General features: G+C 32.5%; 2 protein-coding genes across 3 annotated transcripts; one reads left to right on the top strand and one right to left on the bottom strand.

The window, feature by feature from the left end:
* The first annotated feature begins 1653 nt into the window (after positions 1 to 1653).
* On the top strand, positions 1654 to 9044 carry LOC139489412 (uncharacterized). The gene is made up of 3 exons (XM_071275730.1): positions 1654 to 2130; positions 2502 to 2602; positions 9003 to 9044. The coding sequence occupies exons 1-3, from the start codon at positions 1656 to 1658 to the stop codon at positions 9042 to 9044; spliced, it is 618 nt and encodes a 205-aa protein (XP_071131831.1). The 5' UTR covers positions 1654 to 1655.
* A 776-nt stretch (positions 9045 to 9820) lies between these two features.
* Positions 9821 to 24741, bottom strand: LOC139489466 (MOB kinase activator 1B). Of its 2 annotated transcripts, XR_011656188.1 has the most exons (5): positions 24519 to 24741; positions 15557 to 15723; positions 14277 to 14504; positions 12787 to 13948; positions 9821 to 12743 (listed from the first exon to the last, which is right to left on the bottom strand). XR_011656188.1 is itself a non-coding variant. In XM_071275863.1 (4 exons), exons 1-4 carry the CDS (start codon positions 24530 to 24532, stop codon positions 13707 to 13709), a joined length of 651 nt encoding a protein of 216 aa, XP_071131964.1. In that variant the 5' UTR covers positions 24533 to 24712; the 3' UTR covers positions 9821 to 13706. The 2 variants fall into 2 exon arrangements, 1 of the variants encoding a protein (XP_071131964.1); XM_071275863.1 differs by having other exon boundaries at positions 9821 to 13948; positions 24519 to 24712.
* Positions 24742 to 26458: the final 1717 nt, after the last annotated feature.

Raw genomic sequence — 26458 nt, 5'->3', positions numbered from 1 at the left:
TTTTTGGTCAAGGTAGTTTTTGATGAAGTTGAAGTCCAATCGACTTCAAACTTAGTACACATGTTCCCTATGATATGATCTTTCTAATTTTAATGCCAAATTAAAGTTTTTACCCCAATTTCACGGTCCACTGAACATGGAAAATGATGGTGCGAGTGGGGCATTCGTGTACTGAGGACACATTCTTGTTTTAATTTTTTTTTAAATATTGCTTTTTGTAGTTTAAAGCTATTTATTCATGAATTTTACAGATATTATATCAAAATGTGGGATCTGGAAACAAACTTCACACATCTTATATCAATCATATTTGATTTTATAAGAACATTTATCATATATTTAGTACAAAATAGCTACTAAAATACAGCTATTTTGTATATCTAATAAAGGTTGTTTTTCCAGTCTGTATCACCTACCCTGTATCGCATACCCCGTATCGCATAGCTAAACCCGTATCGCATACCCTGTATCGCATGGTAAAACCCGTATCGCATACCTTTTTTTTTTTTTTTTTTTTTACATAGTTTTTTTTTTTTTTTTTGCTTAAGAAAAAATTTCCTCAAAATAGGTCATTTTTTTAATGACGTCATTGTTTGGTATGTAACGTCACGAACGTCAAGTTTTCATATTGTATGTGACGTCACCAACATCAAGTTTGCGTATTTTTTGGCACACTAAATGCAACTATAAAAAATACAAAACACTCAAATAAATACAATAATAAACAAAATATTTTTAAAACAGCATCAGGCAAATGGTAAGGTAACCCAGGTGCTTTGTATAAGCAGTTATTTTAAGGCTTTGAACCAAGACAAAAGCAGAACTGAAGGTAACCCAGTGCTAATCTATCGGGATCAGAAAACAGTTCATATAATATAATACTCTTCTGTTGAAATATATGATAAAGCATATAATACATGGCAAAATCCGTATCACATGCCGTATCACCCTCGACCAATATCATCCCTCGGGCCTAAAGGCCCTTGGGCTGATATTGATGTCTCGGGATGATACAACATATGATACGGATTTTGCCATGTATTATTCTCTATGTATCCCTGTGATGAGAGTTGTAACTGGGAACTTTATCAATGGAAAATTAAAACTGAATAGATTTTTCAGTCCTCACTTTCTTGAGAATACTGTCACAAAAAATTGAGAATGGTCTTAGCCTGCCGTTCAGTTGTACATAATTAAAATTCTAAAATATATTGTAGTAGTTGTTAAATTCAATTGAATTTTAGATAATTAACTCCCAACTTTAATCAAATGTTTTGATTTAGAAGATGCAGATCTCATTGGTCCAAATTGTCTCTATGATGAATTCTTGACTAAGGAAATGAAATAACAATAAACAACAGTTAGTTTCATTATTGTCAGCCTTTCTATATGTTCTAGCTGTTCTTTTGCTCATTCTTTGTATGTAGACTATCAAAAGATACCCCCCTAAAAATTGAAACAATGGCCGTCTTTTCCCTCAGAGCTCTTCAGCTCTTTGATTTATTTGTGTCAACAACTTTATTCACATGATTTAGTCTAAATCTAAAATGTGAGTTTTTGTCCATGATTGTTTTGTTATCATATGTTAATTAGTTCCTCTCATTGATATTTACCATTCAACAACTATATTTATACTTATTTTTACAATATAGATGATGACATCAGATAACTTGTACACTGTTGACCAGAGCACTTCTAGTGTCAAATCTCAAGTGACAACATTTGAATTATTAAAGGATGCCGGGGAAAGGATTAAAGTGGTCGATCTACCTGCAGAGATTGAGGTGTACAGCTATCCAAATGGATTAAACAATTTAAATTATACATACGTCAATTTATCAGCCACAACAGATTCACCAATGTTCTTTATTGAACTGAGGTTAAATGAGACTAACGTTGTTCCAGTGTTAATTGTCAGGCCAGATGATACAACTGCTAATATAACCTATTATGTCAGAAAGGGAGGTATACCAAGTCAACATACATATGATATGAAGGGCTTTATTTTGACTGACTCAGAGGTTGAAGACAGCACCAATAGTTACTTGGTTAAAATGGATATATCTGGTTTATGGACAGGAAGAGAAAGATTACCTACAATGGTCTATATTGGACTGGAGGCTGATTACAGTAAGTGTTGTTTACCTGTGAGGGTCTAAATTGGACTGGAGGCTGATTACAGTAAGTGTTGTTTACTTATGGTGTTCTATATTGGACAGAGACTGATTACAGTTAGTTTTATTCACCTGTAAGGGTCTAAACTAGACTGGTGGCTGATCAATGTAAGTGTAGTTTACCTATGAGGGTCTTAATTTGACTGGGGAGGCTGATAAAAATAAATGTTGTTTACCTATGAGGGTCTAAATTGACCTGAAGGCTGATTAGAGTTGATTACAGTTGTGTTGAAAACTAATATTACCTTCATCTCCAATGTATATTACCTCATTTAGTATTTTACTGCATGCAATATTATCAATTCATAGATAGGTTGTGTTTTTCAGATATAACTGAAGTGTCACCAATGGCTGAGGTAGCAGTTCTTGTATTGGGATGTTACTATTGGTCTGAGCAGGATAAACAGTGGAGTCAAAGAGGTGTAAAAGTAAGTATCATATATTATAAATAGGTATGACAGTAAACATAAATATTGAATATTATAATTAAAAAAACATTATTTCCTTATCTAGTACAGCCTACAAAAAAATCAAACTTAAAATTTAAGTACACTCATGCATACAAAAAACATCAGTAGCAAATAATTTAAGTACACACATGCACACACAAAACCTTAGTAGCAAATATTTAAAAAAAAAATAAGCCTTTAAATTACTCTTTCAATAACATTATGTAATGTATATTCATTTTTACCAAAATTTTCTTGATATCAATAAAATGGAATTAAAGTTAAATATGTTTGTAAACATGCTTTAATTTTATCACATTGTACTTTGTTGGTTAAAACTTCTGACCATTTTTAACAATTTCGTTTAATAAAACAAATTTCAATTTTGTCAGAATTTTGATTGAACTGCAATAGGTGGAGAGGAAACTCTTACAGTCAAGGCATAGTCAGTAAGATGTTTTAATAGTGAAAGAGATATACCATCAAAATATCTTTAAATTTGACATCACTATCCACTTTGAACATTTACTCAATGTGTCTCGCAATCTCTTTATCCTGCATTACATAAAACATTTAAAACAAATACAGTGAATACAACAGGAATGTATATGTGGATATGGAAAAATTAGTCATTGGTTAATTCTTTTAGCTCACCTGGTCCAAAGGGCCAAGTGAGCTTTTCTCATCACTTGTCGTCTGTCTTCCAAAAATCTTCTCCTCTGAAACTACTGGGCCAGATTTAACCAAACTTGGCCCAAATCATCATTAGGGTATCTAGTTAAAAAAATGTGTCCGGTGATATGGCCAACCAACCAAGATGGCTGCCATGGCTAAAAATAGAACATAGGGGTAAAATGTAGATTTTGGCTTATAACTTTAAAACCAAAGCATTTAGAGCAAATCTGACACGGGGATAAAATTGTTTATCAGGTCAAAATCTATCTGCCCTGAAATTTTCAGATGAATCGGACAACCCGTTGTTAGGTTGCTGCCCCTAAATTGGTAATTTTAAGGAAATTTTACTGTTTTTGGTTATTATCTTGAATATTATTATAGATAGAGATAAACTGTAAACAGCAATAATGTTCAGCAAAGTAAGATTTACAAATAAGTCAACATGACCGAAATGGTCAGTTGACCCCTTTAGGAGTTATTGCCCTTTATAGTCAATTTTTAACCATTTTTCATTAATCTTAATAATCTTTTACAAAAATCTTCTCCTCTGGAAACTATTGGGCTAAATAAATCCATACTTGGCCACAATCATCATTGGGGTATCTAGTTTAAAAAATTTGTGGCGTGACCCTGCCAACCAACCAAGATGGCCACCATGGCTAAAAATAGAACATAGGGGTAAAATGTAGATTTTGGCTTACAACTCTAAAACCAAACCATTTAGAGCAAATCTGACATGGGGGTAAAATAATCTATTATGTCAAGATCTATCTGCCCTGAAATTTTCAGACAAATCGGTCAACCCGTTGTTGGGTTGCTGCCCCTGAATTAGTAATTTTAAGGAAATTTTGCAGTTTTTGCTTATAATCTTGAATATTATTATAGATATAGATAAACTGTAAACAGCAATAATGTTCAGCAAAGTAAGATTTACAAATAAGTCAACATGACCGAAATGGTCAGTTGACCCCTTTAGGAGTTAGTGCCCTTTATAGTCAATTTTTAACCATTTTTCATAAATCTTAATAATCTTTTACAAAAATCTTCTCCTCTGGAAACTATTGGGCTAAATAAATCCATACTTGGCCACAATCATCATTGGGTTATCTAGTTTAAAAAATGTGTGGCGTGACCCTGCCAACCAACTAAGATGGCCACCATGGCTAAAAATAGAACATAGGGGTAAAATGTAGATTTTGGCTTACAACTCTAAAACCAAAGCATTTAGAGCAAATCTGACATGGGTAAAATAATCTATTTTGTCAAGATCTATCTGCCCTGAAATTTTCAGACAAATCAGTCAACCGGTTGTTGGGTTGCTGCCCCTGAATTAGTAATTTTAAGGAAATTTTGCAGTTTTTGCTTATAATCTTGAATATTATTATAGATATAGATAAACTGTAAACAGCAATAATGTTCAGCAAAGTAAGATCTACAAATAAGTAAACATGACCAAAATTGTCAGTTGACCCATTAAGGAGTTATTGCCTTTTATAGTCAATTTTTAACCATTTTTCTAAAATTTTAGTATTCTTTTAAAAAATCTTCTCCTCTGAAACTGCTGGGCAAAATTTAACCAAACTTGGCCACAATCATCATTTGGGTATCTAGTTTTTTAAATGTGTGGCGTGACCCTGCAAACCAACCAAGATGGCCGCCTTGGCTAAAAATAGTACATAGGGGCGAAATGTAGATTTTGGCTTATATCTCTGAAACCAAAGCATTTAGAGCAAATCTGTCAGGGATAATTTGTTTATCAGGTTAAGATCTATCTGCCCTGAAATTTCCAGACAAAACTGACAGCCTGTTATTGGGTTGCTGCCCCAGAATTAGTAATTTTAAGGAAATTTTGCAGTTTTTGGTTATTATCTTGAATATTACCGGTATAATAGATAGAGATAAACTGTAAACAGCAATAATGTTCAGCAAAGTAAGATCTACAAATAAGTCAAATGACCAAAATTGTCAGTTTATCCCTGAAGGAGTTATTGCCCTTTATAGTCATTTTTTTAACAATTTTCATAAATTTTTGTAAATTTTTAGAATATATTTTCCACTGTAATTACTGGGCCAAGTTCATTATAGATAGAGATAATTGTAGCAACAAGAATGTACAGTAAAGTTAGATCTACAAACACATCACAATCACCAAAACACAATTTCGTCATGAATTCATCTGTGTTCATTGTTTAATATGCACCAAGGTGAGCGACACAGGCTCTTGAGAGCCTCTAGTTAAGCTTAAATTAGGCAATGTTTTTCCCAGTTTCTCTGGATAAAATTTTTATACTATTAAAAGTACTTTTTTTTAGCTCACCTGGCCCGAAGGGCCAAGTGAGCTTTTCTCATCACTTGGCGTCCGGCGTCCGGCGTCCGTCGTCCGTCGTCGTCCGTCGTCCGTCGTCGTCGTCCGTCGTCGTTAACTTTTACAAAAATCTTCTCCTCTGAAACTATTGGGCCAAATCAAACCAAACTTGGCCACAATCATCATTGGGGTATCTAGTTTAAAAAATGTGTGGCGTGACCCGGTCAACCAACCAAGATGGCCGCCACGGCTAAAAATAGAACATAGGGGTAAAATGCAGTTTTTGGCTTATAACTCAAAAACAAAAGCATTTAGAGCAAATCTGACATGGGGTAAAAATGTTTATCAGGTCAAGATCTATCTGCCCTGAAATTTTCAGATGAATCGGTCAATCGGTTGTTGGGTTGCTGCCCCTGAATTGGTAATTTTGAGGAAATTTTGCTGTTTTTGGTTATTATCTTGAATATTATTATAGATAGAGATAAACTGTAAACAGCAATAATGTTCAGCAAAGTAAGATCTACAAATAAGTCAACATGACCAAAACGGTCAGTTGACCCGTTTAGGAGTTATTGCCCTTTATAGTCAATTTTTAACCATTTTTCGTTAATTAAAGTAATCTTTTACAAAAATCTTCTCCTCTGAAACTACTGGGCCAAATTAATCCAAACTTGGCCACAATCATCTTTGGGGTATCTAGTTTAAAAAATGTGTGGCGTGACCTGGTCAACCAACCAAGATGGCCGCCACGGCTAAAAATAGAACAAAGGGGTAAAATGCAGTTTTTGGCTTATAACTCAAAAACCAAAGCATTTTGAGGAAATCTGACGGGATAAAAATCTTTATCAGGTGAAGATCTATCTGCCCTGAAATTTTCAGATGAATCAGTCAATCGGTTGTTGGGTTGCTGCCCCTGAATTGGTAATTTTGAGGAAATTTTGCTGTTTTTGGTTATTATCTTGAATATTATTATAGATAGAGATAAACTGTAAACAGCAATAATGTTCAGCAAAGTAAGATCTACAAATAAGTCAACATGACCAAAATGGTCAGTTGACCCGTTTAGGAGTTATTGCCCTTTATAGTCAATTTTAACCATTTTTCATAAATTAAATTAATCTTTTACAAAAATCTTCTCCTCTGAAACTACTGGGCCAAATTAATCCAAACTTGGCCACAATCATCTTTGGGGTATCTAGTTTATAAAATGTGTGGCGTGACCTGGTCAACCAACCAAGATGGCCGCCACCGCTAAAAATAGAACATAGGGGTAAAATGCAGTTTTTGGCTTATAACTCAAAAACCAAAGCATTTTGAGGAAATCTGACATGGGATAAAAATGTTTATCAGGTCAAGATCTATCTGCCCTAAAATTTTCAGATGAATCGGTCAATCGGTTGTTGGGTTGCTGCCCCTGAATTGGTAATTTTGAGGAAATTTTGCTGTTTTTAGTTATTATCTTGAATATTATTATAGATAGAGATAAATTGTAAACAGCAATAATGTTCAGCAAAGTAAGATCTACAAATAAGTCAACATGACCAAAATGGTCAGTTGACCCCTTTAGGAGTTATTGCCCTTTATAGTCAATCTTTAACCATTTTTCATAAATCAAAGTAATCTTTTACAAAATCTCCACTGAAACTACTAGGCCACAATCATCTTTGGGGTATCTAGTTTGAAAAATGTGTCCGATGACCTGGCCATTCAACCAAGATGGCCGCCACGGCTAAAAATAGAACATAGGGGTAAAATGCAGTTTTTGGCTTATAACTATGAATTCAAAGCATCTAGAGCAAATCTGACAAGAAGTTAAATTGTTAATCAAGTCAATATCTATCTGCCCTGAATTTTTCAGATGAATTGGACAACTGGTTGTTGGGTTGCTGCCCTCCAATTGGTAATTTTTAAAGAAATTTTGCCGTTTTTGGTTATCTTGAATACTATTATAGATAGCGATAAACTGTAAACAGCAATAATGTTCAGCAAAGTAAGATCTACAAATAAGTCAACATGACTTAAATGGTCAATTGACCCCTTAAGGAGTTATTGCCCTTTATAGTCAATTTTTAACAATTTTCATTGATTTGGTAAATATATGTAAATTTTTACCAAATATAGTTCTCTGTTACTAATGGGCAAAGTTCATTATAGATATAATTGTAAGAAGCAAAATCGTTCAGTAAAGTAAGAACTTCAAACACATCACCATCACCAAAATACAATTTTGTCATGAATCCATTTGTGTCCTTTGTTTAATATGCACATAGACCAAGGTGAGCGACACAGGCTCTTTAGAGCCTCTAGTTTATTCCATTATAAACTAGAGAACATTCTGATTCCAGTGATATCTAGTTTTATACAGGTATCTTTATTAATCAGTCCACCACTAAGGGTCACTTATACATGGTCCCTCAAAATATGACGTCATAGAAAAAAAAATTGCACCCATAGTGGCGAAATGTAGAATTTGGTTTATATCTCTGAAACCAAAACATTAAGAGCAAATCTGACAGGAGATAAATTGTTTATCAGGTCAAGATCTATCTGCCCTGAAATTTTCAGACAAAACAGACAACCTGTTGTTGGGTTGCTGCCCCAGAATTAGTAATTTTAAGGAAATTTTGCAGTTTTTGGTTATTATCTTGAATATTATAATAGATAGAGATAAACTGTAAACAGAAATAATGATCAGCAAAGTAAGATCTACAAATAAGTCAACATGACCAAAATTGTCAGTTTACCCCTTAAGGAGTTATTGCCCTTTATAGTCATTTTTTAACAATTTTCATAATTTTGGTAAATTTTTAGAATATTTTTTCCACTGTAATTACTGGGCCAAGTTCATTATAGATAGAGATAATTGTAGCAAGAAGAATGTCCAGTAAAGTAAGATCTACAAACACATAATGATCACCAAACACAATTTTGTCATGAATGTATCGGTGTCCATTGTTTAATATGCACATCGACCAAGGTGAGCGACACAGGCTCTTGAGAGCCTCTAGATTTTTATTTTCAATTCACGAGTTTGACTGTCCCTCTGGTATCTTTCGCCCCTCTTTTGATTTGCATGTCTTTATATATTAATTCCCCCAAAAAATTAGTCCCATACAGGTACATGTAGGCAATAAGGACAGGAACAACGACTGTCATTGTTGAGTGTTTGATTCATAACCGCATATCATGTCCCATAAAACTTAGAGAAAATCAATTGTGAGCAAAAACTATTTAATTTCACCTGGCTACCTAAATAAATGCAATCTACTTATCTTTTGGTTGTGTTAAAAGTCGTTTGGTTACTATCTTAATATGAAGAATACAGCATCTACTTTTAAGCATTAGTACTCTTTTTGTTAGATTATGAGCTTGATACTTTTAAATCATCTGAAATTACAGTGCAAACCAGCTGTAAGACTTGTGACAGAACAAATACAATAGTATTACGATGCCACCAATATGGAACAGGACAAGTTGTGACAGTCTTAAAGGTCCAGCAAATTATACAGAAGATTTCAGACATCAACTGATGACAGAAGCGACCAATTTGGTCCAGGTCCAGTTACAGCTCTTTTACAAAAGCATGTAAAGTTTGTTTTGCATGCTTTTATAGAAGAGCTGTAAATAACTAGCAGGAGATGTTACATATCTAGCATTAATTTCCTCTACTCTCTATGGATGATCTTTTAACAGACATCTGTGGCACACTACTAGTGTAAGAAATTTTAGTGTGATTTTATAGATATTTACATGGCATTTACCTTTTCAGCTCTAGTATCACATGGAGATAATAAAATACAAGTAAGGATCTAGGTATTTCTTAGACATTCAGAATTTGTCTCTGTAGCTATGACATCAGTCAGTGAAATTCCTGCCTGCAATTTTTTTGAAGGTGAGTATCATGAAAACAAAATCAGAGGATCTCAGACCTCACATTATCTATATTTTATCAGATTGCTTGTCAATCAGTTAAGAATGTATAATGACTTCAGTATTTGTTTATTTGTTGTCTTTTTAACATGTACTATAGTACACCCACTGCTGACTATGTTGTACAGGTTTTTGCTCATTGTTGAAGGCTGTACATTGACTTATAGAAGTGAGTTCAACGTGTCTTCCTGAAGTTGCCATGCTTTTTAGCCCTCATATAATTCATACAGAGTACCCGTAATCAAGATTAAAATGTGAACTATGCCTGGCAAATGAAACAAAAGAACTATAAATGAATGTTTATTCATAATAACATGGTAAAACTTGTGTCTATGCTATAAAATGAAATAAATGACATTGATGAAGGTTGTACCTTAACTTAAATCATAACAAATCATATAACATAATATTATACATCTTTATCAATAATCACACACACATACAAACACATGCTAATTTATATTGGATTTAAATGTATACATCAAACAATGGTCTTCTGGCCATTGTAGTCATAAAACTTTGGACTATGGTTATAGTACTCACTCATAATTCCACCAAATAAAATTTTGTACTATACTGAGTTTTGTAACCATAGTCCCAGGCCTACATTACATAAATGTTTTAAACTATTTTAGGACCAGTAATATTTTGAATACATTTGTGTAGTTTGTTAATGACTGGTAATAAATTGTACAAACTTCTGTGAAATGCAGGCTAGTTCTCCATGTTTTCATTTTTCAACTCTACGTTTGAAATGGGCCTTCATTTCATTTCAGTCTAAACTTTTTTGTGATGGCCCTAATTTTTATATAATTTTGTCGATACTTTAGATACACATAAATTGATATCTGAGAATTGCAAGCACTTGACCATGACCCAGTAAGATCATATAGAAAGCATATCACACTTGAACAAATCTTTTGGCCTCTTCAAATAATGGAAATCCAATAAAAATACTAAAATTTAAATCATAATTGTCACAAGCTTATAACCTTTCTTCATTTCTTATGAAATGGAGGTATAGGCTTTTATAAATAATAAGTAATAAGTTTTTCCCATTGGCTAAGACGTATGCCACAGAGAATTGTTATATTCTTTCATTTCCTTAAGAAAGTTACTTTTTAGAAACCATTGCCACCATAGTTGTTAACAAAAAGTAAATTCTATAAAAATTCAAATCATACTTATCATAATCAGATGTTATATCTATATATTTACTGCTCATATATATGAATATATACATATAAGAGTTTAAGTTTGAAATGATAAGAAAGTGATACAATATCAAATTTTTAAGCATCAAGTAATTTTGTGCTGAAATCTGCACTCAATCTTCAAGTAAAAATAAATCATTCAAAATAAAAATATATATGGCTGATGAATGGTCAGTTTATAAAAAAAAAGCCAAGCAAATAGACTAAAATTTAAAAAAATAAACAATTTGAAAAAGAATATATGTTTTTACTTTGTTCATTTATTACCTGGAAATAAAAACCTGAAAAAACATAACTACAGTTAAAGCTTCCCTACATTACAAAGATTTTGTAACACTCTTCAGAAGTGAAATAAAACATAATGAAATAAACATGGAATGGTCATTATGAATAAATAATCTTTTTATGATTTAATTATGTAGGTTTGATTTTCTCTTATGATTTTGCTGTTCCATATGCAGAAATGGATATCAAAACTGTTCTGAAAAATTTATTTTTAGATCTTATTAGTGAAATCAGGGACTTCCTGTACTAGTATAGAAATTCCCTAGTGAAATCCTCTATTCATCATCTACAAACGTTCTTTGACAACTTATTCTGTGAGGTACTATCTGGACAAGACAATCTGTTCTACAGAGTTATCAAAAATTGATTCAATAATCGTTAAACTATATAACCGTAATAAATTTTTATTTAATAAAATAATAAAAGTTTATTACATTGCATTTCATAAATTCAGTAAAATTATCCAATAAAATGTAGGTGTACCATTATCTGTTTGATTTTAAAGATTTCCATTTCGACAAAACTTTATATTTGCAGAATCTTTTTCCTTAAATTTTTAGCTCTTTCTTTGTTGCAATTACTTTGGCAAAAGTTGAAAGTAACTTGTTATTTTAAACAGCAGTATTCTGAAGAAAAAAAATATGTACACATTCACTAAAATATCATATCACTTTCAAGCTATTTCTATTCACAAAAGTCCCCAGAAAAAAATCTAGTATTTGAATGATTATAACATATTAAACAGTCTCTGTAATGTTTCATCATTATTTAACAGATATTTTCATAGTACAGTTTATTTGTTTAATCTTGTTCATTTAATGAAATTTTGAGAGACTCACGCTCAAGTGGGGAGCTTAGCACAATAAAACTTTATTTAATATTATCTTAATATATCTCTGATATGTGAAGGATGTTATTTTTTCCCCACCACTTGTCAATATTTGCCACCGATTTAGAACTTTTAATTTTTGATATAATCACGAGGTAGTACATTTGTTACTCATAGCATTATATTTTACAGTTATGATAAAATATACCCAGTGGTCCCTATATCTACCCTCTGTATTCCATAGTCACAATGATTCAATGCAACAAAATTTACATCTATAATATGTAAGCGATTTCACTATCCTACTCAATGAAGTTATTCTGATCAAGAGATAAGAGAAAATGTCATAGAAATGTGAATCAAACAAATGATCACAATTGAGCACATCTGAGGAGACGGAGTGTTACAATTAAAAGTATACAAAAGGGTCTGGATGGGGGTCATTAGGTCATTTTTCTCTTTTCTCTATTCTTTATATGTATGGCCCATTATTCTATATTCTTTATATTTTAACGACCACATTATTATCTTTTCTTTATTTTTTAGCTTTTTTTGTTCTTTTCTCTTCTTTTTTTTCTGTTCTGTAAACCCCATTTAGCCCCTCATACAACTGAAATGATACTACATGTATAACTATACTTGTACTTTTTTATTCCTATTGATAAGGTGTTCGTATCAAAGGTGTTGACATACTGTTAATTCAGGATTTTTGTGATGTTATTATTATTGAGAAAATTATGACAGGATAAGTTTCACAAATATAAAAATTCCTATTTAGTATTTTGGCTGCATCACTTGGATGTAGCAATTCCTGAAATAGCAACAACTAACCCTTGTATTTTTGTTTTTGAGCAACAATCCCAATGATAAATGCATGCAATCCTATGTAAAGTTAACAGAAGTAGATATGTGAGCTTGGATGGACATAAATATACATAAGTAGTCAATAAATTAAATGATTTTGCACCACAGAAATACTAAAATAATGGCAACATATGATCAGAACTTGGAAATATACCAATCTCACTTTTAGTTCATGATTAATTATTCAAGCAAAAAGCACTTTTATACAAGATAGTATGCAAATTTCCTATCTATGTCAATCATTAAGACCCCTTTTCTTAGATTGAAAAATTCCTCTGAACAGCCTTTTCTTTGCTTACAAACCGCTTTTGTTTATCTGCCTCTATCTTATCTTTGTAAAGCTTGTTTCAAAAGGTCATTGTTTTATTAGATAACCCTAGTCTTTACCATGTTAAAGTAAAATAACCTCTAACTTTTGAAATTAAGAAATTTGTTTTATGGAAATTATTTTTCTAAAAAAGGAAAAATACTGTGTTTATATAATTGTATGGTATCATAGAAACATTATAATTAAATAATATCTTATAAATATTTTAACCGATATACGTTGAATACATATATAACAAAACATGTTGAAACTGAAGGTTTAGATCAGTTCTATAGAAAAACATAACAATACAGAGACAGAGCTTTGCAATTTTAAAACAGCATTTCTTCTTATGTTAGTAATTGTATACATCTACAAAATAATGGAGGAAAAATGTTCTTACAATTTGGCCATTACTAGGGTATCTGTAAAAATGCATTTATACATCTAAATCAACGAATTAAAATTATCCTTACAGAAAGTATCTATATTCAAAGATAAATAATCTTTCAAAGACGAACTATTTATATTTTGATTGTGCTATCTAAAACTCATTGTTCTGCATATTTTTACACAAAAGACTGAAATGCTACTTTAAAACCGATGTGTAGATATATATAAATGACAGAAATAGTATACAGTAAGACTAGTTTTTGGTATTTCTTCTATGACCTTCATCTGTCCTTGCTTGTCAGCTTGTCGATAAGCTCTTGTAGGGGGGCTAACTCTCTCTTCTCAATCAAGTTAAACTCTTGGACAAAGAAAATGAAATGTTTGAAGGACGTGTTTAGATGAGCTTCTTCACTGAGCTGTACCACTTCTTTAAAGTGTTGATGATATATATGTGCATAAACTCTGAATAGTCTTTTTAATATTGTCTTGGCTATAGCTAGAAAATTCTTGGGAAATGGCACACCTGTAAATATACAATTATGTCTATCAACTGAAAACAATTTGTGTGTATCAGTAAGACTAAACCAGGAGAGAAGTTGAACAGAGGATTTACAAATTGTTTCATGCCCCTTGATTTTGAAAAGACAAAAAAGAATAAATGATTGATGACTTGTCTAATAATATATTATCATGCCAAACATTCACTATGATAAATCACTATTAAGATAGATTTTTAAAATTTAATCACTATGTGGATACTTTAATATGTGGTTACTGTAATAACTTATATGACTAATGTAAATTTTATAAAAGTAAACATGTCAAATCTTAGATATCTGAGAGCAACCTACCAATTTTGGAAGGAAAGAGTGATTCTTCGTCTAACTGATCTTGTACCCACGACATGAGATAGTCTATATACTTTGGTGCTGAACATTTGATAGGTTTCTTCACAGTCTGACCATCGGCCCAGTGGTACTCATATTTCGGTCCAGCTGACATCACAGGACAAGTCTCTTCAGTACAGAACTCAGTTATAGTACCATATAACATATTTATCTGGTTAAAGAAGTCTACAGCTAAAAATATAAAAACAGAAATCATTAAAAAGAAAAAATATTAACTGATGATGTCTTTTTAAATGTTTCACAAGTAATTAATTATGTTCCAACTACATGTCAGGGACAACTTCAAGTAAATATATTCCAGCTTCTTGCCATGGACAAGTAAATATGTTCAAACAACTTGTCAGAGAAGAATAATGGTTCCAAAAATTCCATTTCAACAGGGGCAGAGATGTTCAAATGGACCAAGACACATAGCTTTTTTCTACAAGACCCAGACTAACTGATAACAAATTCCTCCTTTGATGTAAAATTGTCAAATATCAAAATGTCATTTCAATATCTAGCAATTACTGAAGAATTCATAGAAAAAACAAGCTAAATTAATTTATTAACAAAGTCAGAATAAGGCTGTTGAATTAGTGGACGATTCTGATTGGACAAGCCATTTAAAGCTACATATGTAAGTAGATACAATTATTTGTAAATGAGAATAAATATAGTATTGTACTTAGTTAAATCTATATTTATTATAAATCCAGTGTAATTTCCTGTTTATAAGTATATAAATCCTTCCCAAACCAATGAGTCATATGACACATACAACGGAAATATATGTACTTTATTGTTTAAATATGTTAACATAAATAAGATGTTTTTCTTATTTTCCAAGTTTTGCCATGATATTCTTCTTAAAATTCATCATCATGCCGTTTTAAGACGTTTTAGGATGAAAAATGTTGTCCTGCATTTTTTTTTAGCTGTAATCTCTGTCCTGCCTTTTTATTTTTCACTCTGTTCGGTCCTGCCTTTTTTTTTTTAGTTTATCCTGACTTTTTTTTACCTAAATTGTCGTCTTGACTTTTTTTTTTGCAAGTATCTCATCCTGCCCTTTTTTTTTACTCAAAACTCCTGTCCTGCCTATTTTTTTTCAAATTTCATCCTAGCCCCCCAATAAAAATCAAATGGTAGCTCCCTTAATAGCATGCATCCAATGATCAGAGACATTATCTGTCTCTCCCTCTCTTCAATGACATAAGTTAAATTGCCACTAATTAAATACTCACTGTTTACAGCCACCCATTCATTTAGATCTTCTCCTTCAGGTAATACCACCGCCTGCCTAAGATTGCCACTTCCCAATGTGGCAGCAGCATGTTTCATCAAGTCATACTGATGGCTACCCTCGGGTATATTCTTCTTTGGTTTGAAGGTTTTATTGTTTCTTCCTCCACTGCAAATAACATATCAATTCAAATTTATTTCAAAAAGCAATCTTTTGTTTTAAAGGTATGATCCAAATGTCAGACAGATATAAATATCCAGTGAAATTTACATTATTAAAACGGAGCTCACTTCTACAAGAGGTAATAAAGATCATAGCTGCATTTTCTAATTCTTTACAATAATTTCCTATATCCAGGAATATAGTGAAGCTTTATACATGTAGTTGATGATTAAATTTTTTAATTTCTTTTTATGTCTTGATGTATTTAAAGGTCCTAAAAGTTTTAATAACCTAATTGTTAGGGAGAAAGGCAGATTCACCTTTTACCTTGTAGCATTTTTGTGTCTATACTTTGTTCTTGTAACTGTGTAACCATTAATGAAATTGGAGTACCATCTTGCTTGATTCGATTTCTTAATAAATCAAAATTCAAATTTATGAGAAAAACAAAATATATGGATCATGTAAGTTAAAAGGAGAAGGTCCGGTAAGGATCGATTTTGGCCTCAAATTTTAGGTTAATCTGATGAAAGATTTTGTACACTTTTTGAACACTTGAGTGTCTATTTTAGTTGATTCAATTAGTTTATGTGAAAGATTTTAACTGATTTAGTCATTAAAACTGCTCTAATTTTCATAAATTGGAAAAATTTATTAAATATGCAAAAAAATGTCACTTTTAAGATGATTTTTGTTAAAAATGAAAGTGGCCGCATCCATGTTCATCCTCAACCTTTATATAACTTCTGTATTATCATCAAATACAACTTACGTTTCAATATTAAGAATGAACATGGAAACCGTTTAAAATTTAACTAAAATGCTAAAATTATGACGATTTCTGTAGTTTACCATGACTTAATGATGCTAGTACCCGGTATATGTGCATTGTATTGTCAACAACAGCCCATATTTATGTAGCAAAAGCATTCTACTTTCAAATAAATAGCTAAAAGTTTACATTTTAACAATTTTGTAAAACTGCTGTATTTTGGGTCCAAAAAGGGATATTACTAGAACTACTCCTTTGAAGGTTTTCAAAAATAAATAACCTCATACATGTGCCATCATTGTAAAATTAAATTACACTTCTCATTAAAATAAAATACCACTTCCTTTTCTTTGATTCATCATAACCAAAGCATGTATTAAGTAAAATGAGGTACTAAAAGCAAAGACATATTGTTACGGTTTAGGGTATAAGCTGTAGGTTAGTACATACAACTATTTCAGGCTACTCAGTAAACACTCTATTCTATTTTCGTGTTCGTCGTTTACTGTTAGCCAACGCGTACACAAAGACATTTGATGAACATTGTATATACTTTTATTGTTATTGTATGTAAATATTGTTAGTAAGGTCTCTGGGAATAATGAGTTCGTCTTCACTGTTTGACCATGGGGGGTTCCCCGACTGAACGACGGTTCCCACCTTCTGTTTACCCTTATTTCACACGTTCCCGCTTTATTACCTTATTATTTTATTAGCGTTAGGCATATATATTGTAACCGGGGCCCATACATGCTAAGAGTAAGCTTAGATAAGTCCCGTTTGTCCATTTCCCGACTCGACAGAATGTCAACATTCCGATCGCCGCCATTTGCATCACTATGTTTATTGACGTCAGTGACCTAATGACCTGAGATCAGCATCCAATCAGCATAACGGAATTTGCCCACCATCTCCATAGGGGCACGAGACATGGGTGGGACAGAGATATAAAAGCAAGTGCACAACAGTCTTCAGATAGACTGCGTCCCGCTACCAGGGCAGTCACTCCTGATACCAAGGAACTTACCAAGGCAAACCAAAAGTGCCGCAGTCGATGCAATGCATGTACCTTGCTATTGTATGCATCCCCATTGAATAAATGGACCAAACCATAATTGACCTAAATGTTTTACTACGTTTACTACGATGTTGACAAACGATTAACGTACCGAAAAGGGGGGTCTCTGTATATTTTATTAAGTGTTCTGTTGGGTTTTCATGTGCTTTATACTTGGAATAATATTGAATGTTTTGTATATAATAAATTGTGAAGCTTTATTAATCTTGTTATCTGTTGTACATGTATGATCGAGTTTCTGTGCTACCATATTTAGACCAGTGCCTTAACTGTTTTGCCTGCTACACTACCATAGTCTTGACCATATTACCAGCTACGCTACCAGTATAACTTAGTTTGTAACTCGGCACCAGAGTTGACAGCTCTATATCAGAATTTACCAGAAATATAGTAACCAGTGTGTTAACCTTATATAAATAACCTTTATTTATGGGACACCCCGTCCCGTAACAATATTATGCATGTACAAATGTACTACTACAAAAGGTCAACCTCACTGACACACCACCTTTCATTTTTTCGACAATAGAATAAAAACTACATAATATCAAGTCGTTACATGCACCTGTGTTAGAGAAGAGGAACTTCAAAGAAATTAACCTAAACATTTATCATTTGGATTTGTTATATCAATATACATATATGTCTGTTATAATGACTACTGACAAATACATGACTGATTTGACACCAACACCTATTATGATTTAATTTTAAAAAAGCAAAAATTATAACCTATAAGGCTGTATTATCTACATGTATATATACTTTTAATAGAAGGCTAGGCTAATCTGATCCATCTGTTTCCTAAGCCAGGAGTCATTAATGTTTAATTCAATTTATTACTTGTGCAGAGAACTAATTTTGGGGGTACAATTATCTCCCTTAACCCTATTATATTTTTGATTATTCATTGTATATGTAACCAGGTGCTCTGCAGGGTGCAGCTATACACTGCTTTTAAATTGTCCTATTTGTCCATTGACCAGAAAAACCTAGTTTCCCCCTTTTTTTGCCCCTATTTCCAAAACATTTTTAGCCATAACCCCCAAAGTCATTACTGACCATTCCTTCATGGTTTGGGAACTTGTGGTATAATTTCAGAGAGATTCATCCACTTAAACACAACTTATAGTTTGAAAACTACAAAAATGCTTGTTTTGGGGGTCCTTTTTTGGCCCCTAATTCCTCAACTATTGTGACCATAACCTCAAAAATGAATCCACACCTTCCTTTAGTGGTATTGAACCTTCTTGTAAAAATTTAAAGAGATCCATTCACTAAATGTCAAGTTATTGTCTGGAAATCCTAGTTTTCCCCCTTTTGTGCCCTATTTTCATCTTTTTTAGCCACTAATTCCAAAACATTTTGAGCCATAACCCCCCAAGTCATTACTAATCATCCCTTCATGGTATGAAAACTTGTGGTATAATTTCAGAGAGATTCATACACTTAAACACAAGTTATTGTTTGAAAACTACAAAAATGCTTATTTTGGGCCCCCTTTTTGGCCCCTAATGCCTAAACTATTGGGACCATAACCCCAAAAATCAATCCAAACCTTCCTTGAGTGGTATTAAACCTTCTGGTAAAAAAATATAGAGATCCATTTACTAAATCTAAAGTTATTGTCCGGAAACTAAATGCGTCTTGGGACGAGGCAGACAATGACATGATACCATTATTCGTATAAAAACTCATACTTTTCTCTGCTGATTTTCTCTTGACTACATTGCTTTTAGTTTAATTTCTGTCTTTAATATTTGTCTTCCCTATATTAATTAAAATTGACACTCATTAATAAAATACAGGTCTGTGTCCTTGCTTTGGTTTTAAGATTCGACAGCACTATGTTAAAAAAAATATTATATAAACAATGTGGAATATATATAACTTTAACTAAATAACTCATGAGTCTAAAAAGTTAGAATATAATATGACCAATGCGTCGCTGATTGCTCCTTGGTTAATTAGATGAAGAAACAAAGAGTAAGTTTGTTCAGATGTGTTTTGGGGTTATGTCTATCTTGACATATTTATGGTCTGTTTATAATACAGAATAAAAAAATGTTTCAATATCGAAAAATAAGGAATAGAGAATATGAAGAAAAGAGAACAATGGGTGGGAAAGTGAAAAATGATGACCAAGAACCCTACCCATCCTGATACCAAGACCCTCTTAACATTACTCAAAAGACCTCCTTAATATATATATTCTAAAGTCGGAAGTATGTAGACATATCTTAAGTATGTCACTATCACTCAATACAAGGAATAAATAAAAAAAAATTCTTTCTTTTTTCCGATGTGTTTGTTCTATTGATTAGCTTGGGGTTGTAAACAAAGCCAAAACTAGTTACCTAGTAAAATTTCGTAAAATTCACTTCAAATCCATGACAAATCACACCACTTTTGTTTACCAACTCGCCCCCCTTATGAAAAAGGGTAAAATTCCATTGAAAATTGGTTGGATAACTTGCTCCATATAAATGGTGCAGGTAAAAATCACTCTGAAATAAGGTCTGCCAACTCGCCCAACTTGTACAGTGAAAAAAAGATAAATCCTGATGAATTTAGTAATGCCAACTCGCCTTTGAAAACCTTAGATATTATTAAAACATGTTTTCCAACAGTGATATGGATGGAGAGTTGTCTCACTGGCACTCATATCTTCTTATATCTATTTTGTAGCTGTAAACTAGCCCCACTTAAAAAAAATTAGAAAATCCTGATGAATTGAGTCTTGTAAACTCGTCCCACTTTTATGTGAAAAATAGAAAAGCCATGATAAATTGTTGGTCATGCCACCTCATAGTCAATAAAATAATTGAACAAATTTTCCTGTTTACGTGGGGCAAAGTTGGCAGACCTGAAAATTATTCAGTTGGCAGGAGAAAAATTATTTGGATTTAACCTTTTTGTCATTGCAAGTGGGTTGTTTTTTTAAAAAGTGGGGCGAGTTGGTAAGTCTGTTTGGGGTAATATTTTTAAAAGTGGGGCAAGTTGGTGAAAAAGTGGGGCAATTTGTCCTGTATATAATTTTTAATTTTAGTTTTTATGTATATTTCGAAGTTAAGTATGACGTCCATTATCACTGGACCTGTATACAGGCTTTCTGCTGGGTGGTCTCCATTTTCGCAATTTGCGGAAAAATAATAATTGTGGCGATTAAAATTCGTCATTGGCGAAAGAAATCATTCATCTTGTTTATTTACTTTTTTCGGCTTTCTTGGACTTAACCTGGTCAGACAACTCAGAATTGCCCTTGCACTCGTTCAGATTTTGACAGATAATAAATAATTAGCTGATTGGATATTATAGCTATTGGATATTATAGACATCAAAGAACTAATTAGTTAAAGAACCTTAGTGAGCACGCTCACATACCCCACGTCCCCACATTGTCATTGGAGAAATTAAATAAGTATAAGAAAAAAAAATTGTATAAGAAAAAATACTGAATAATGATTTCCTGTCAATATACACATCTACATAGTATGTCCTTATTATCTACAAAATTTCATGAAATTCTGTTGTGTCTTTTCAGAGGAGTTGAGATGACAAACTGTTGCAGAAGTACATTGAAGCAAATAAGTTCAAAGGGGCATAACTCCTAGAAAAAAAATTGAATCGTAATTTCCTGTTGATATGCACATCTACGTAGTATGTCCTTATTATCTGAAAAGGTTTCGTGAAATTCTGTTGTGTGGTTTGAGAGGAGTTGCGATAACAAACTGTTGCAGTAGTACATTAAAGTAAAAAGTTCAAAGGGGCGTTACTCCTAGAAAAAAAATTGAATCGCAATTTCCCGTCGATATGCACAACTACATAGTATGTCCTTATTATCTGAAAAGGTTTCGTGAAATTCTGTTGTGTGGTTTGAGAGGAGTTGCGATGACAAACTGTTGCAGTAGTACATTAAAGTAAATAAGTTCAAAGGGGCGTAACTCCTAGAAAAAAAATTGAATCGTAATTTCCTGTCGATATGCACAACTACATAGTATATGTCCTTATTATCTGAAAAGGTTTCATGAAATTCTGTTGTGTGGTTTGAGAGGAGTTGCGATTACAAACTGTTGCAGTAGTACATTAAAGTAAATAAGTTCAAAGGGGCGTAACTCCTAGAAAAAAAATTGAATCGCAATTTCCCGTCGATATGCACAACTAAATAGTATGTCCTTATTATCTGAAAAGGTTTTGTGAAATTCTGTTGTGTGGTTTGAGAGGAGTTGCGATGACAAACTGTTGCAGTAGTACATTAAAGTAAATAAGTTCAAAGGGGCATAACTCCTAGAAAAAAATTTGAATCGCAATTTCCCGTCGATATGCACAACTACATAGTATGTCCTTATTATCTGAAAGGTTTCGTGAAATTCTGTTGTGTGGTTTGAGAGGAGTTGTGATGACAAGAAACAGGACTGACGGGTCAAAAACATTATACCCTCCGCAACTTTGTTGAGTGGGGTATAATAAAGGCGTTGATTGTATTATTATATATGACAAAATGATATGGTAAAATGGCGTCCGTCACATGTCACATAAAGGATTTATTAACCACTTTGCGCGCACGTGCTTGAAGCAAATTTTTGACGATTCCTCTCCTTCTTTTAATGATAGGCCAGAAGGATAACTGTTGTTATGTGGTAAAATGTTCAAAAGCAAGAAAGGACTCTGATTTAACTATGATATAGATAGGTACTTTCATGTCGTTTAAGTGACACACGTGTCTCTAGCATAGTTTAACTAATTTATGATGGTCTAGAAAAGACAACTGTCGTTATGAAGTAATCTATTCAAAGGGTTGGGAACAACCCTTCAAATGAGAGTAACCCTTCAATGTAATGACTACTACACCTTACATGAGGGATCAATTTCAAATGATAAAAACTTTTGTTTTGTTGTAAAAAAACACTTCTTAGTACAAAAGGGCACATGTTTTTATTTTGAAGAAACTTTCCAACATCTTTCAGGTAACCAAAAATATTTTATATTCCAGGAATTATATCTTCTTTATTTTTAAAAGTAAGTGGCCCCCTTCTTTTAAAATTGTTCAAAATATAATTAATTTTCCCTATAAAGTTCTTTTTTAAAAAGGTAAATGTTTAGTACATTTGTATTTTAGTATTTATTCATTACAGTGTAGACTCTAAGACAAGTTTGAGAGAATATTCATAGACAACAATGGGGCAAACTCATCTTAGGCCTAAATTAAAATATTGTTTGTTTGCCCTTTTCCGACCCTATGTTTTGAAACAGGGTAGGTAGGTAGGTAAAATATTTTATTTTTTTCCCCAAAAAAATAACTTGGCTCGGTATATTATTTGTAGGTAAAATATTTTATTTTATAGATACAAAGTTTTCCGCTGGGACTATTAGTGTTGAAAAAAAATATATAAGAGATAACTTTGTACTGGTAAGATAATGTCCGGGCAGACATATATTACTAGTAGAAAAAGGCCCTAGAGTGTTACAAATTTCGTGTGTGCCTTTGTTTCCAATAAAAATGCTATAAGACTTAAAACTCAATTGTCACGTATTTTGCATCACATTTATAAATGATCTGTATGGAAAACTTGGCGATTTTACTGCCAGATATTCTCCACATTACAGGGTTTTGTCACTTTTGGTTCATGTCAGATATAAATAATATAGCGGCATCGTTAACATAATCATTCTGATATGCGGATCACAAAAGGCCATCCCTACATAGAATACAACGTCCGTTTACAAATTAGTTTGTACACACGTTAATACTTTTGTATCAAACGAACTTTTTTGTAAATGAACCCTGCTCTTTAAGTTTAAAGGTACAGAGTAACGTACTTCATATCTTGATTTCAGAAAGCGTTCAACATCGATTTCAAACAAATGCTTTGAAACTTCAAATGCAAGTGTTCATGTCAAACGCTCAGGTGATACCAAACGGACTGGACCTTATACGTAAAGATAAAACCTGAGGATTCCGGTAAAAAAGTTTTGAGCGGGAAATACAAATATAAGATTTTTGGTAGGAACGAAAAATAAAATTAAATAAATCTTGCTGGTAAATACAAATAAAAGATTTTCAGGCGGAACGAATTGATAGGGTCGGTCGGTAAAGGGCAAACAAACAATATTTTAATTTAAGCCTTATTTGAGGCTGAAAAAAGGAAAATTTAAAAAGAAAAATAATAAAGTGACGAAAAATATATTGTTTTGGCGAAAGAGGTGGCGAAAAAAATAATTTACCCAGGGGAAACCCTGTGTATACATTTTTGTTTAGGGGCCAGCTGAACCACACCTCAGGATGCAGGAGTTTCTTGCTGCATTGAAGACACATTGGTGGCCTGTGGCGGTTTTCTGCTTTTTGATCAGGTTGTTGTGTCGTTGACACATTCCCCATTTCCATTCTCAATAGTCCTTATCACTAATCCCGGCTGACCTGGCCGCTTGAACTTTTGACACATACAACAATCCCTTTTCCATTGTGACGTCAGATATTTTGTTTTATGATGTCAAAATTTTACGGGAACCTGTGTGATATCCCGTAATGGCAGACAAATAGCAATAAGGTGTACATTGTACATGTATCTTATTATAGGAAAATGTTGCCGTCAGAAATATTGACAACAGCCTTATTTTTATCGCCATATGTAACAAAACATTGCAAATTAAAACATTGGCAAAATTGTCTCACAACTGTTCTTTAGAATTAAAATTAAAGTAAAGACATGAAAGGGGAAGGGTTCCAGCAAATTGACATGACACTTGACAGCCACTTAAAATGTAATAAAATCTAATATAACATGAACAGTTTTGTATAATAAGCATTCAGATATACTTCTATTGATGTTTCGGTACAAGTGTGATCGTTTGTTTATGTTGTCATCTATGGTATAAAGTATAAACTAACTCGAGAAAGTGTTATCTGTATAATGACAGTTCCGAGAAAATGTAAACAAACATTGAACTTACAAAAAGAAGCTCATTTCTCTATGATGGTGATCAAATTTCAAGCAACATGAAAAAAGACATTCGAAGAACAAAATATGTAGCTGTTTATCCTTTTACAGTTATCGATGGCTTGGATTTTTGTAGATTGAAAAGTTCATTTAGATTTTTCTAAATTCCCAAAAATGTAACCGGAAGTACAATATTATTTTCCTGGTAGAAAGAAAGCTGTATAACTTATATAAATAACATTGTGTGGGGATAAAAAAAAATTATATATCTATATAAGTTCAATTTATAATTATTTGCAAAATGTAAGACTTTTTAAGAGTTAGTAAATTTTAATGAAAAATAATTAGTTTCGTATGTGTGGGCAGCATATTTCGGGGCATAGGATCACGCACAGTCTTTAATTGATGGTCTATCTGTAGACCATAGTTAAAACTGTTTAAAACGCACTCAAACGACCAGGAATTCTAACTTTGCAAAACACCAGGATGGATTTAAGGATTGTTGGATTAAGCAGATGTGTTAAGACTTTAAAAAGTGATAATCACCCAATGGACTCAAATTCTAATGGAAATTTATTAAGTTACTATTAATCAAAAGTTTAAGGATTTTAATATGACAATTTAATGTTACGTAATTAAGCCTTGTGTTCTGATATATTTTTTGCAATACTTATATTTAAGTTTGTAAGGAAACTTAAGGGTTGATATAAATGGCTAAGTTGTTCTATTAAGTTAAGAAATTATTTTTCTATTAAGGTATAAGGTAATTATACTCGGATAATAAAATATTTGTCCCAAATTGGTGATAAAGTAACTATTATGTAAGCTACTGATTTTCTCCCTAACTGAACTTGTGTGTGTTTTTTTTTTAGTGAAGTAGGAGATATAAGGCTACTGGTGCAGTGTAAGGAAACTTGAATGAAGTACCAATAAAGATGTGCATATTGGTTTAATTTAGAATGAACAATAGAAAGTTGAGTAATATGCTGAGTTACAAATTGCCACAGTAACATTGAAAATTTGGTGGTACACGAAGTGATTTTAGATTTTAGTATATGCCACAGTGCATGAACTTTTAAAGTAATAGACATTGATTAGTGTATAATTGACATAACATGTATGATTTATATGGAGTTCAAATGTATATAGTATGGTGATGGAACAGTTTCCTGCACGTTTAGAAAAAGTGATTTGACATTAAGTTATTTTAAAGTTTTATGTTTGGATTGAGCTCCCAGCTGAGATCACAGCCTTAGCTCATTTTGGATAAGACCAACTGCCGTTGCGTTGTAAATTGGTGGTGGGTACGCCATGCTGTGTTGGTATCCTTTATACCAGTATCTAGAACAATATATTTAGGCGAAATAATACTGGTTTGTGCATCGATCATATTCACTGTATAATATTCCTGCACATGCACACAGTTGCTTACAGTAAATCAGTTGCTTATCCGTGCTACACTACAAAAGTAGTGGTACTCCAGATAGTGGAGGAAAGAATAGAGAAAAAGAATGGCTGTAAATTTTATATTTAACATTTATATTTCAAATCTTATTGAATTTAATTATTAAAATTTTAAATCATATAAGGCTTGATAAGGACCACAGATTAAGGACTATCATGAACAAACCTGTGGAAGCTTTTATTATGTTTTTCTTTTACAACCATTCGTAACCGGCTGGATCTTCCAAGTGCTTTACGAAACCTCATTCTAAATTATTAACATCTATTTTATCAGCAATCAAAGCCGGGCTTCAAAGTCATTGTAAAACTTCCTATTCTAGAGGTGGCAAGAATCGGATGTGGATACTAAAAAAAATCCAAAAATCTTTTAGAGTACATACAATCTAAGACTCATCTTGCGATAGTATCAAAACATTTGACTTCTCTACACTTTACACATGTATTCGATCTCCATTCTAAACTAAAAGAAAATTTGAAAGAGTTGGCATT

This window comes from Mytilus edulis, chromosome 9 (assembly GCF_963676685.1).
Source record: "Mytilus edulis chromosome 9, xbMytEdul2.2, whole genome shotgun sequence".
Taxonomy (NCBI): Eukaryota; Metazoa; Mollusca; class Bivalvia; order Mytilida; family Mytilidae; genus Mytilus; species Mytilus edulis.
The sequence above is the reverse complement of the archived record's forward strand: the minus strand, read 5'-3'. Positions and strand labels throughout refer to the sequence as shown.